Below are 14,137 nucleotides of genomic sequence, written 5' to 3' on the forward strand. Positions count from 1 at the left end.
CCTTCTGTATATATCTTTTTGTATGTAATTGTTTTCACATTGTCATACCTTCCCTCTTCCCTCCAGTCCATCATTAGAATGTGAGCTTCTTGAGAGCAAAGACTTCTTTTTGCCTCATTTGCTTCCCTACAGTCTAGCATAGTGCCTGGCTCATAGAACTTTACAACTCCTTGCTGACTCACTTGAAATTGACTGGTTGTATATACTAGTTCTCTATCTCTGGCTTATCATCTTACATATTTAACTATGCAGTCTGATTTGTTAAAAAGTTAAATTGGCTTTGGTAAATAGTACAGCAGACACTAGAAACCTAAAACTATTTGAGAATACAGTTTGAAAACAATAAATTTCAGAAGACTAGCAATATTTGGAATATAATTAAAATATGAAAAAAACTGTATTTAAGTGACAAATAATCTAAACCACACTGCTGTGGCCTATTCAAATGACTTCATCTTATCATGCCTGGTTTAACCCCTGTCCAATGCCTGTGATTTCTTCTCACTGATGAACAGCATATGAAGTACTGAGAAAGCCCCTCCCTCTGTGCAGGGCATGTTCCCTTGGAGTTTGAGACAAAAGGACAAAATGACTATGCCCTCTCCAAAGATGAGACTTTTACATTCCAGAGCAAAGGATTGTTCCTTAGGGTAGTATGTCTACCATCTCCAGGTCAAAAGGTTGTACATTAATTCCTAATGAATTCCTTTCTGGAAGGAACTATGAAGGAACTAAGTTTAACTGGAAACATGACATATAAATTTCAACGTATTTAGAAAAGCCAGCTACATTTACTGTTATTTCCTACCTCACCAGCCCCACATACTCATTTTGTTGTTTGTTTTTTTTTTAACGGGTCGAAAATATTTTTAAAAATAAACTTTTACTGATGCCTTTTGGTATTTACCTCACCTAAATTTGTCCTTATATTCTCCCTTTCTCCCTCCTTGGAAAGTCATTCCATATAACAAATGGTACATTTAAAGGGGGAAAAAAGTAAAACAGGAAGAAGATTAAAAAGTCAGTCAAAGCTATCAATACATTAAAAAAAGAAAATACATACAACGTTTTATCAGTGGACTTCCCCTCTCTTCAGAAAAATGAGGGAAAGTGTGTTTCTGATATCTGTTCTTTGGGGTCATGTTGTTCTGTCATCATAGTCATGGCTTCTTATTATGTGCCACAATTTGTTTAGCTATTTCCCAATTGATAGGCATTTATTTTGTCTCTAGCTCTTTTCTACCATCAAAAAATACTGCTATAAATATCTTAATGTATGCAGAGATTTGTTTTTATCAATGACTTCCTTGAGATATATGCCTAGTAGTGGAATCCTGAGACTGAGAACTGAATCTGGAACACTAGTGAATGTTTGATGAACCTTCCTTTTCAAGTTTGCAATGAATTGGAATTGAAATGGAAGGACCTGAACTCAAACCTGGCCTCAGACACTTATTAACTATGTGACCCTGGACAAGTCACTTAAATTCTGTTTGCCTCAGTTTCATCACCTGTGCCTACCTCTCAGGGCTGTTCTATCAAATATGATAATCTTTGTAAAGTGCTTAGCACATTGCCTCCCACGTAGTAGGCAATTTATCAATGCTAATTCCTTTCTTTTCCTGTTTCCTATCTATATACTGCTTGGTGAAGAAAAGGTCTTTTGAATGGTCTCTATCTCTGTCTCTGTCTCTGTCTCTCTCTTTCTCTCTCTCTGTCTATCTCTTCATCAATCCCTGTGTCTCTCTTTTTAAAGTTTTTATTTATTTTGTTTTAATTTATGGAATAAAACAAGCATTTCCATAACATAGTATAATAAAAAAATTGAATATCTATTATTTAAAACTTATCATTCCTTTTAAGTGTATAATAAAATTAACATGTAAATTTATTTTTCCCTTTCCCTCAACCCTAGAGATGACTACAATTAGACACAAATATGTATGTATGTATATATATATGAATACCTTCATATATGTGTGTGTGTGTTCATCCTTCATTGTTAAAGAAGACCATGTTGTCAGAGAAATGATTACATGACTTGCAGTTGACTTTGTTTTGAGTGAGGGAGGGCTGTGCAGGTCACCAGCCTCATTTCTCCTCCAAAGCCATCTGAATCCAGTGACCAGATATTCATCAGGATGACTGGAGATGACCCAGGATGAGGCAATTGGGGTTGAGTGACTTGTCCAAGGTCACAGAACTAGTAAGTGTCAAGTGCCTGAGGCAAGATTTGAACTCAGGTCCTCCTGACTCCTGCACTGGTGCTCTATCCACTGTACCACCTAGCTGCCCTATATGTGTGTATGTATGTGTAAATACATATATAAATACATATGAGTAAAATCATTCTATACATACTTCTATATATCAATTCTTTCTCTAGATGTGAATAGTGTCTTTCTTCATACGTCCTTTCTAGTTAATTTGGGTATTTATATCAAAATGAAGTATTCATTCAGAGTTGTTCTTAAGACAATATTGCAATTACTAAATACAATATTCTTTTGGTTCTGTTCTTGCTTTTCATTATTTCGTGTAAGTCTATCATGTTTTTCTAAGATCACTGAGCCCATTATTTCTTCCAGCACAGTAGTATTCCATCATAGTCATATATCACAACTTGTTTAGCCATTCACCAAATGATGGACAAAGTGTAAGAACAATTCTCTTAGCTACAGAGGGTGGAAGAGTTGCCTCTTTTACCTGACTTGAGGTAGGCATATGGCCTCCTTAACAAGATTATATTCTTGGCTTTAGTACTGAGAGACTTGTGACATCTCCAAAGGTCCTTAACAAAGTTTGATTGGCAGCTAAATCTAAAATGAAGCTTGTCTCAGACACAGACTTGCCTAGTTGCCTATATAATCACTGGTCACCCGTTAGAGAGGACACTCGTCCCTGTCACCCACATATAGCTCTGCAGCTTAGCTTAATTTTTATATCTCATGTCCAGGAGGAAGGAAAAAAACAATTTCTCTTTTCACCTTTTGTATCCACTCTCATTTCTAGCTTAGTAGCCTTTTGTCTACTACACAATAAATGGACAGGAAACAGAGAATACACAAACATGCTCTGTAAAAGAAAGTGAGGCCCTTCCATTCCATGCCACCACAAGGTCACCAAATAGCCAGATGAGTCCGTTGTTCATTTTTCTAGGACTGGACCCTCATGGGCCAAACAACTCTAATCCTTCAGTCCTGTTACATTTGCAATAAGAGGTAACCATCTGAGAATGGGAGAAAGGAAGGATACATTGAAAATACAGGTGATAAAAAACAAAAATGGTATAAAAATAGGTTTTAAAAAGTATTCTCTCTTTTCACAGTTTTTCTTGGGGACTTGAAAATTGAGGTGAGAGTCCCTATCTGTTCATTTTAATAGAATACTCTGCAACATGAAAGGCTCAGTGAAGTCTTTATTTCTGTACATAATCTTACCTTAGAATTCTATTACTATCCCTACTTTGGGAAAAAAAAGTTGTTAACAAACTTTTAAAGACAGTGGTTTTAATTTGTAGTGTACATGAAATGTTTATTCTCCCCTCATTGTATCTCTTCATATAAAATATAATATATCCAGTGCATCAAAAGTAGCATCTTAGTGTTGACAAAGCTGTATTAGCCTCTTTCACCAAAATATGTAAATAGATGACATCACTTTTCAAAAGTTAGGAAGGATTATTGTTAGTGTAGTCTTTTTTGTAACTCCATATAGAGCAGTCAGCAGAAATCAAATTCTGCTTCTATAGTCTGATCATAACTCGTTTTAAAAATAGACCTACAAAAATATTTTAAAATTTTATGACATTCAAGTAACTTTTTCCCCCCAATGTCAGAAAAGTTCTAATGAAAAGTTGTTGATCACTTGACACCCCTGCTCTTTTTACAGACATTGATGAATGTGCTGAAGGAAACCATTATTGCAGGGAGAATACCATATGTGTCAACATACCAGGTTCTTTCATGTGCATCTGCAAAACAGGATACCTAAGAATTGATGATTATTCATGCACAGGTAAGAGACTGTTACTTATAAAACAAATATAATGATCATCCATTTCAAATATTATTTAAGAAAAAAATGTGCATTTCAGTAAAATCAGCAAACATTTCTAAAGCACCTACTTAAGTGATACATCTAGTGCCAGATACTGTGCTAGGTATTCAGGATACAAAGACAAAAATGAAATAACCATACCTCTTGAGGTGCTTACAATCCATCAGGGGAGACATAATTTTGTATTCTTAATTAAAAGCTAGAGACTATGGATCAAAATTCTTCATATCTGATTGGGATGTACTATTTATTTTGGGGGGGGACATTCTTGAAAAGATAGGATGAAACTGTTTGCTGTAAACTACATACTTTAAGATTACAATAAGCTAACTGTTTAGACTAGGTAGGTAAACATATTACGTACTCTATTTTTAAATTATCCTTGACATGTCTTATAATCTTTTTCATAGCAGCATACATATCATATTGAATATCTTGTGATATTACTTTAAGAGAAGGAATAGCAAATTTTATATGACCTTGGATGCTGATTCATGTTTTCAGCCAAACTACAAATTCTATTCATCTTTCAGATGAATAGAAGAAAGTGAAGACAAAATTTTTTTTTAAAAAAGTAGTCTGTGGGAGAAGGTTCTAGAAGCTTAAGAAAGACCTTATGCAGAATGAAAAGCTTGAGTTGAACTTTGTAAGAAACAAGGGATACAAAAATGCAGTGGTGAACTTTCTAAGTATAGAAGACAGCCAGTAAAACAGGGGTTGTCATGGAGGTATAATTGACAAGACTTGGCTACTGATTGGTTTTGTGGAGTGAATGAGAATGAGGTATTTAATGATTCCCAGGTTATGAAATAAGATGACTCAAAGGATGATGGTGCCATTTACAGAAAGAGGGAAGTTCACATTTTATGGGGAAGATAATGAATTCTACTTTGGACAGCTTTCATGCTTCTTATTTAGGAAAAGTAAGAAAAATTAGAGAAATAAAACAGTATGATGCAAAACATGATTTGTCATGAAGCCCAAGACAACATAAATAAAGAACTTCAAGATATATTTTAGTGATAGGATAATAGCATCTTTTTTTCAAGAACTGATGACCTAATAAAAGAAAAAAAAATGCTCCAAACAATCCAAGACAAGACAATAAAACCTGGCCTGCAAATGGAGAAAGCAAAAAGAAAAGTCTTCGCACTTCCATGAACAAGAGTTTGACTCTTAGGTCAAAAAACGAGTCTTCTCCAGATTTGTGGCCTTGTTCTTGTTGAACAAGAAACTTGTTCAGTTTCTAAGTTACAAGGTCTAATTTTTTCCTAAGGTCTAAACTAGAAGTATTGATGTGCCGGTGTATGTTTAACAACAGGTTTTCTGAGAGAACGTATACATATGTATGTACATAAGTTTATTATATTACTCATCTAAAAGATCTGTAGCACACAATTTACAAATAATAAAGTATACAATACTCTTTATTTCATGAAACCAATTGATTTTCAAAAACTGTTTTCACTCATTTTTGCCAAAAAGGTATTTGTAGTCAACTTATGTTTTCAATTCAAACCTAATTTGACATATGGAGTTGCATCTGTTTGACAACTCTTTTCCCAATAAATTTGTCATTAAATCTGATATTTAGTCTATTGTGTGACTTCTGTTTCTCATTCTCATACAAATTATATCCACTGAACTGAAACCTTTTTTGTCTCCAACACTACTGATAGCACTAGAAATATCTTTTTAATTGTTCACATAGTTACAGAGATTGGAACATTGTTTGATTCTACGTTATTTTCTACAAAATCCTGAAAATCATTTAAATCAATTTCATGTTTTAAAATTTCATTTAAATGATATATTTTTCTCCAGTTATCTATGGTGAAATTAGCTCTTCATAAGGCCAAATGGATGGTTGTAATAAATTAAAATAATTTAAATTGATTTCATTTTTGTTTCTGTCTGATGAAAGATGTAAGTTCATGTGTTGAATTGTTTTCTAGCAAATTACTCCTAGGAAAAACGTTAAATGTATCATTTTTATTAGGTAAAATATTTTTAAATTTATCCGATAACTGAATGTTCAACTAAGCATCATGCTTTCTAGTTCCAGTGTTTAAATTTACCAAACCACTTATGACATGTTGTATAATTATTGCTTCTGAATGTTAGTTGTTCTCAAATTCAGTGAAGTTGAAAGTAAAGAAAAATTGCCTGGAATGCTAATCATTGAAGTAAGGTCTTAATAGAAATAAATGTAAGGAGGGGGCAGAGTCAAGATGGCAGCATAGAACCAGGGACCTATTGGAGCTTTACTCCAAAGCTTCTCAAAAAACCTAGAAAAATTATTCTAAATAAATTCTAGAGCAGAAGAAGACACAAAAGGACAGATTGAGGCAAATTTCCAGCCTAAGACAATCTGGAAGATCAACAGGAAGGATGTATCACACCAGACTGGGAGTGGAGCACAGTTCAACATGGGCCACATTGGCTTTGAACAGAGCTGGAGCAGGCCTTAGGGAATGAGTCGCTGGCAACTTCTGTTGTTTCGAGACTTCTCAACCCACAAATGCCAAAGACAGCTTCAAAGGTCACTGAGAAGGATCTCTCACCTAGCTAAGAGAGGGGCATGATCTGACACAGCCCCAGCCACTGTCTCACCTCCCAGGTGGTGGCAGGCACTGCTGAAGCTGCAACTGGTTCTGGAGCACTCCACCTAACAAAGACTTTAAGTCAAGTAACTGGCTGGGGAAATAGGCAAACTGGGGGAAAAGAAACAGACTATAGTTTCTTACTTTCTCAGTGAAGAGATATTTTCTTACATCACAGGAAGATCAAAACATACATCCAGAAGGAGAGAATAAAGCCAAAGCTCCAGCATCCAAAGACTCCAAGAAAAATATGAATTGTTCTGAGCCCATGGAAGAGCTTAAAAAAGATTTTGAAAATCAAGTGAAAGAAGGAGAAGAAAAAATGGGAAGACAAATGAGAGTGAAGCAAGAAAATCATGAAAAATGAGGTTCCCAAAAATGCTGAAGAAAATAACAGCTTTAAAATTAGACTGACCCATATAGCAAAAGAGGTCCAAAAAGACAATGAGGAGAAGAATGCTTTAAAAAGCAGAATGGAACAAATGGCAAAAATATGTCCAGAAGCTCACCAAAGAAAATGATTCCTTCAAAATTAGAGTGGAGCAAATGGAAGCTAAGGACTTTATGAGAAATCAAGAAATTATAAAACAAAGTCAAAAGAATGACAAAAGAGAAGACAATGAAGTATCGTGTTGGAAAAGCAACTGACCTGAAAAATAGATCCAAAAAGATAATTTAAAAATTATTGGACTACCTGAAAGCCATGACCAAAAAAACAAAAGAGCTTAGACATCATATTTCAAGAAATAATCAAGGAAAACTTCTGAGATATTTTAGAACCAGATCATAAAAAAGTTATTGAAAGAATACAGAGATCACCTCCTGAAACAGATCCCCAAAGGAAAACTCCTAGGAATATTGTAACCAAATTCCAGAGTTCCCAGGTCAAGAAGAAAATATATTTTTTAATTAATTTATATAACTTTTAACATTCATTTCCACAAAATTTTGGGTTCCAAATTTTCTCCCCATTTCTCCCCTCCCCCATCCCAAAATGCTGAGCATTCTAATTGCCACTATCACCAATCTGCCCCCTTTTCTAACATCCCTCCCTTCCCTTATCCCCATCTTCTCTTTTGTCTTGTAGGGCAATATAACTTTCTATACCCCATTACCTGTATTTCTTATTTCCTAGTAGCAAGAACAGTACTTGACAGTTGTTTCTAAAACTTTGAGTTCCATCTTCTCTTCAGCCCTCCCTCCCCACCCATTCCCTTTGGGAAGGCAAGCAATTCAATATAGGCCATATCTGTGTAATTTTGAAAATGATTTCCATGATAGACATGTTGTGTAAGACTAATTATATTTCTCTCCATCCTGTCCTGCCCCCCATTGCTTCTATTCTCTCTTTTGATCCTGTCCCTCCCCAAGAGTGTTGACTTCAAATTGCTCCCTCCTCCCATTGCCCTCCCTTCCATCATCCCCCCCACCCTGCTTATCCCCTTATCCCCCACTTTCCTGTATTGTAAGATAGGTTTTCATACCAAAATGAGTGTGCATTTTATTCTTTCTTTTAGTGGAATGTGATGAGAGTAAACTTCATGTTTTTCTCTCACCTCCCCTGTTTTTCCCTCCACTAAAAAGTCTTTTGCTTGCCTCTTTTATGAGAGATAATTTGCCCCATTCCATTTCTCCCTTTCTCCTCCCAATATATTTCTCTCTCACCACTTAATTTCATTTTTTTAAAGATATGATCCCATCCTATTCCATTCACTTTGTGCTCTCTGTCTCTGTGTGCGTGTATGTGTGAGTGTGTATGTAATCCCACCAACTACCCAGATACTGAAAAGTTTCAAGAGTTACAAATATTGTCTTTCCATGTAGGAATGTAAACAGTTCAACTTTAATAAAGTTCCTTATGACTTCTCTTTGCTGTTTACCTTTTCAGGCTTCCCTTCTTTCTTGTGTTTGAAAGTCAAATTTTCTTTTCAGCTCTGGTCTTTTCATCAAGAATGCTTGAAAGTCCTCTATTTCATTGAAAGACCAATTTTTCCCCTGAAGTATTATACTCAGTTTTGCTGGGTAGGTGATTCTTGGTTTTAGTCCTAGTTCCTTTGACTTCTGGAATATCCTATTCCACGCCCTTCGATCCCTTAATGTAGAAGCTGGTAGATCTTGTGTTATCCTGGTTGTATTTCCACAATACTTGAATTGTTTCTTTCTAGCTGCTTGCAATATCTTCTCCTGGACATGGGAACTCTGGAATTTGGCAACAATGTTCCTAGGAGTTTCTCTTTTTGGATCTCTTTCAGGCAGTGATTGGTGGATTCCTTGAATACTTATTTTGCCCTCTGGTTCTAGAATCTCAGGGCAGTTTTCCTTGATAATTTCATGTAAGATGATGTCTAGGCTCTTTTTCTCATCATGGCTTTCAGGTAGTCCCATAATTTTTAAATTGTCTCTCCTGGATCTATTTTCCAGGTCAGTTGTTTTTCCAATGAGATATTTCACATTATCTTCCATTTTTTCATTCTTTTGGTTTTGTTTTGTGATTTCTTAGTTTCTCATAAAATCATTAGCCTCTATCTGTTCCATTCCAATTTTGAAAGAACTATTTTCTTCAGTGAGCTTTTGAACCTTCTTTTCCATTTGGCTAATTCTGCTTTTGAAAGCATTCTTCTCCTCATTGGCTTTTTGAACCTCTTTTGCCAATTGAGTTAGCCTATTTTTCAAGGTGTTATTTTCTTCAGCATTTTTTTGGGTCTCCTTTAGCAGGGCGTTTACTTGTTTTTCATGCTTTGCTTGCATGTCTCTCATTTGTCTTCCCAGTTTTTCCTCCACCTCTCTAACTTGATTTTCAAAATCCTTTTTGAGCTCTTCCATGGCCTGAGCCCATTGGGTGGGATGGGATACAGAAGCCTTGACTTCTGTGTCTTTCCCTGATGGTAAGCATTGTTCTTCCTCATCAGAAAGGAAGGGAGGAAATGCCTGCTCTCCAAGAAAGTAACCTTCTATAGTCTTACATTTTTTTCCCTTTTCTGGGCATTTTCCCAGCCAGTGACTTGACTTCTGAGTTTTCTTTCCACCCCCACCATGCCTCCAGATCCGCCCAGCCAGAGCTTGGGGTCTGAGATTAAAATGCTGCTTCCAGCCTCAGGGCTTTGGGTGGGGGCGGGGCTGCTATTCAGTGTGAGATCAAGTTGCTCAGGTGGGGGCAGGGCTGCCTCACGGGGCTCAGTTCCCTCAGGGGGTTTATGCAGAGACCTTCGGCAATGGATCTGGGCTCCTGCCTGCTTGGGGAGCCCTGGTCTGCTCCCACCTCTGCTGCTGCCTCCTGAGGGGGCCTGAGTTATGGGGGCACCCCACTCCCCTCTCAACCCGCCAAAGAGACCCTCTCACTGACCCTTGTCACCTGTGGGTGGAGGGACCTGCGTGGCTGCTGGAGATTCCATCCCTGAAGCCTGCTCAGATCTGCTCCTCTCAGTGCCATGAGGCCAATGCAGGGCTGGGCTGGGTTCCACGTCCACAGTGTGAAGGACCTTTTGAGAGGTTTGCAGGCTCTCTGGAACAGAAATCTCATCTGCTCCATTGTTCTGTGGCTTCTGCTTCTCCACAATTTGTTGGTAGTTCTTTTTTTACAGATATTTTATGGGCTGTGGATTCAGAGCTAGTGTATGTGTGTCTTTCTACTCTGCCATCTTGGCTCTGCCCCCTTGAGTCCTTTTTCAAAAAGTGGAGGTTATACTACCCTATGCTTTGGAGGTTCACTTCCTCCAATGTAGCACAATCAAAGGAGAGGAGTTTGCTCCTCTCCTGGCCTGCTCTCTGATCTGTGAGAAACCAGAAGTACTCTTTACTGTCCAGGACCTGTGAGTAGGATTCCCTGTCCACTGCCATCACTAGCTCCACCATGCCACCACTCCTCCTCATCCCAGGACTGCCACTCAGGTCTGAGACCCAAAGCAGCTGACTGATTCCCTCAGGGTCTTTAGGTCAAGGGCTCCAAACATGGACACTGCTGCTACAGTGACTGCAGCTGACCTAAGGTCAGGATGGGGTCAGATCATGCTCCCCTCTCACCCAGGTGAAAGAGCTTTCTTACTGACCTCTGAAGCTGTCCTTGGCATTTATTGGTTGAGAAATCTGGGAAGCAAGGCAGCTGCCCATGATTCAGTGATCTGAAGCCTGTTCCAGTCCTGCCCATGCCTCGTGGCCCAGCCGGGGCTGTGCTCCACTCTGAGCCCAGTGTGATAGACCTTTCCTTTTGGCCTTCAAGACAGTCTTGGGCTAGAAAAATGTTTCACTTCTTCATTTTGTGGTGCCTGCTGCTCTAGAACTTGTTTAGAGTCATTTTTTTACAGGCATTTTTGTGGGTTATGGGGAAGAGCTTCTACAGGTCCATCTTTCTACTCAGCAATCCTTGCTCTACTCACCATAGGAAAATTTTCTACATCCTAGCTGCTCCATATTTTCTTCCCAGCATTGTATTATCTCCATCAGAAAAATGCGGTTAAGTTTTTTACCAAAATTTATTATTAAAGTCACAATCATATAAAGTTGACAATAATGTATTGAAAATGCATTTACCTGTGGTTGACATATATTCTTTTATTTTTTTTTACCTCAGGGTTAAATCTATTATTTTATACATAATTAAAATTCTGTAAAGTAAACGTTCCTTACAGAATCCATAACTAGCCTGACCTTCCACTTTTCCTGCAATCTTGGGGATTTTAAAAAATACTCCCTATTTAGACAACTACAGCACTGCAAAAAGAAATCCCATTTGGTAGCATATGAAGAGCAATTCTTTCTTTTCATAATAATACTGATAGATTAGAGCCTGATTATCTCTTTCATACAATCACTTGATCCTCTTTCAGAAATAGCATATTTATAAAGGCCCCTTAGGCTAAATGGCTATGTATGTAATTAGGCAAAAGAGTGGGCTTTTCTTAACCATGTCTTTATATTTTAATAGTAATTTTTCCAATTTTATTCAAAGATAGTTTTTAGTATTCATTTTTACAAGACTTTGCGTTTCAAATTTTTCTTCCTCCCTTCCCTCCCCAAGATGATATCAGTTATATATTTGAAATCATGTAAAACCTATTTTCATATTAGTCACAGTTGTGAAAGAAGAAACAGACCACAAGGAAAAATAAATTGAAAAATGAAAAAAAAAATAGTATGCTTTGATTTGCATTCAGAGTCCAAAGTTCTTTCTCTGGATGTGCATAGAATTTTCCATCATGAGTCCTTGTAACTGTATTGCTGAGGAGAACTCAATTGTTCATCACTGATCATCACACAATATTGCTATTATTGTGTACTATCTTATCCTGATTCTGCTCATTTCACTTTACATCAATTCATACAAGTCTTTCCATGTTTTTCTGAAATTTTGATGACATCAATTCTCAATGATACAGTTGATTGAATTACTCAATCTAGAAAAATAATTAGGGTATTTTTCTTAGAAATTGTAGATGCGGGGGGTGGGGAGGGTAGAGTCAAGATGGCAGAGTAGAAAGATGTACCTACTCTAGCTCTTCACCCACAAGCAATAAAATACCTGTAAAAAAATGACTCTTAACAAATTCTAGAGCAGCAGAAGCCAAAAAAACGACAGAGTGAAAGAGATTTCCAGCCCAAGGCAACCTGGAAGGCCAAGAGGAAAGGTTTATCACATGGGGCATGGAGTGGAGCACAGCCCTCGGAGCCCAGCACAGCCTTTCCCATATGTCACTAGCAGGAGCAGGACCAGAGCAAGCCTCAGGAGCAGAATCCCCAGCAGTAGCTGCAGTTCCCAAATTCCTCAACCCACAAATGCCAAAGACAACTTCAAAGGTCAGTGAGAAAGCTTTGTCACTTGGATGAGAAGGGAGCAGGATTCTCCCCTAGCCCTGGTCCCAGGCTGTGGTGGTGGCAGCAGCATCCATTTTTTGAGCCCTTGGCCAAAAGACCCTGGGGGAATTGAGCCATTGATCTGGGTCGCAGCCCTGAATGGCAGTCCTGGGGTGAGGAAGAGTGCTGGCATGGTGGAGCTGGTAGAGATCTGGAAAGGGAATTATACTTGCAGATCCTGGGCAAAAAAGTTTTGGTAGCTCCCAGGCAAAAGCGCAGACCAGGAGAGGATTACACTCCTTTCCTTTGATTGTGCCACCTTGGAGGAACAGAGAACTTACAGGTCCCCAGAGTATACCCTCCTCTTGACAAAGGATTCAAAAGTCAAGTAACTGCCTGGGAAGATGCCCAAAAAAGGGGAAAAAAATAAGACTATAGAAGGTTACTTTCTTGGTGAACAGGTATTTTCTTCCATCCTTTCAAATGAGGAAGAACAATGCTCATCATCAGAGGAAGACATAAAAGTCAAGGCTTCTGCATCCAAAACTTCCAAAATAATATGCAGTGGTATCAGGCCGTGGAAGAACTCAAAAAGGATTTTGGAAATAAAGCAAGGGGAGGAAAAATTGGGAAGAGAAATAAGAGCAATACAAAAAAAAAACATGAAAAGCAAGTCAACAGCTTGCTAAAGGAGAACCCACAAAACGCTGAAGAAAATAACACCTTTAAAAATACACTAACTCAAATGGCAAAAGAGGCCCAAAAAAGCCAGTGAGGAGAAGAATGCTTTAAAAAGCAGAATTAGCCAAATGGAAAAGGAGGTTCAAAAGCTCACTGAAGAAAATGGTTCTTTAAAAACTAGAATGGAGCAGATGGAAGCTAATGACATTATGAAAAACCAAGAAATTACAAAACAAAATCATAAGAATGAAAAAATAGAAGACAATGTGAAATATCTCATTGGAAAATACAACTAACCTGAAAAATAGATCCAGGAGAGACAATTTAAAAATTATGGGATTACCTGAAAGCCATGATCAAAAACAGAGCCTAGACATCATCTTTCATGAAATTATCAAGGAAAACTTCCCTGATACTGTAGAACCAGAGGGTAGAAAATATTGAAAGAATCCACTGGTCACCTCCTGAAAGAGATCCAAAAGGAAAAACTCCTAAGAATATTTTAACCACATTCCAGAGTTCCCAGGTCAAGGAGAAAATATTGCACGCAGCCAGAAGGAAACAATTCAAGTACTATGGAAATACAATCAGGATAGCACAAGATCTAGCAGCGTCTACATTAAGGGATAGAAGGACTTGGAATATGATATTCCAGAAGTCAAAGGAACTGGGATTAAAATCAAGAATCACCTGTGCAGCAAAACTGAGTACAATACTTCAGGGGAAAGATGGTCATTCAGTGAAATAGAGGACTTTAAATCATTCTTGATGAAAAGAACAGAGCTGAATAGAAAATTTGACTTCCAAGCACAAGAATCAAGAGAAGCAAGGAAAGGTAAAGAAGAAAGAGAAATCATAAGGGACTTACTAAAGTTGAACTATTTACATTCCTACATGGAAAGATAATATTTGTAACTCTTGAAACTTTTCTCAGTATTGGGATAGTTGGAGGGATTATACAGACATACACACACGCACACACACATATATATACATACATACACACA

At 37.6% G+C, this 14,137-nt stretch overlaps 1 protein-coding gene across 2 annotated transcripts in view; it reads left to right on the top strand.

Annotated features, from left to right (window-relative positions):
* NELL2 (neural EGFL like 2) overlaps window positions 1-14,137 on the top strand; it is a 139,256-nt gene that overhangs the window by 93,059 nt on the left and 32,060 nt on the right. For both annotated transcript variants that reach the window (XM_072654267.1, XM_072654268.1), the window contains exon 13: window positions 3,892-4,017. In XM_072654267.1, coding sequence (XP_072510368.1) covers window positions 3,892-4,017 — 126 coding nt within the window. The remainder of the gene's footprint in view (window positions 1-3,891; window positions 4,018-14,137) is intronic.

Source organism: Notamacropus eugenii, chromosome 3, assembly GCF_028372415.1.
Source record: "Notamacropus eugenii isolate mMacEug1 chromosome 3, mMacEug1.pri_v2, whole genome shotgun sequence".
Taxonomy (NCBI): Eukaryota; Metazoa; Chordata; class Mammalia; order Diprotodontia; family Macropodidae; genus Notamacropus; species Notamacropus eugenii.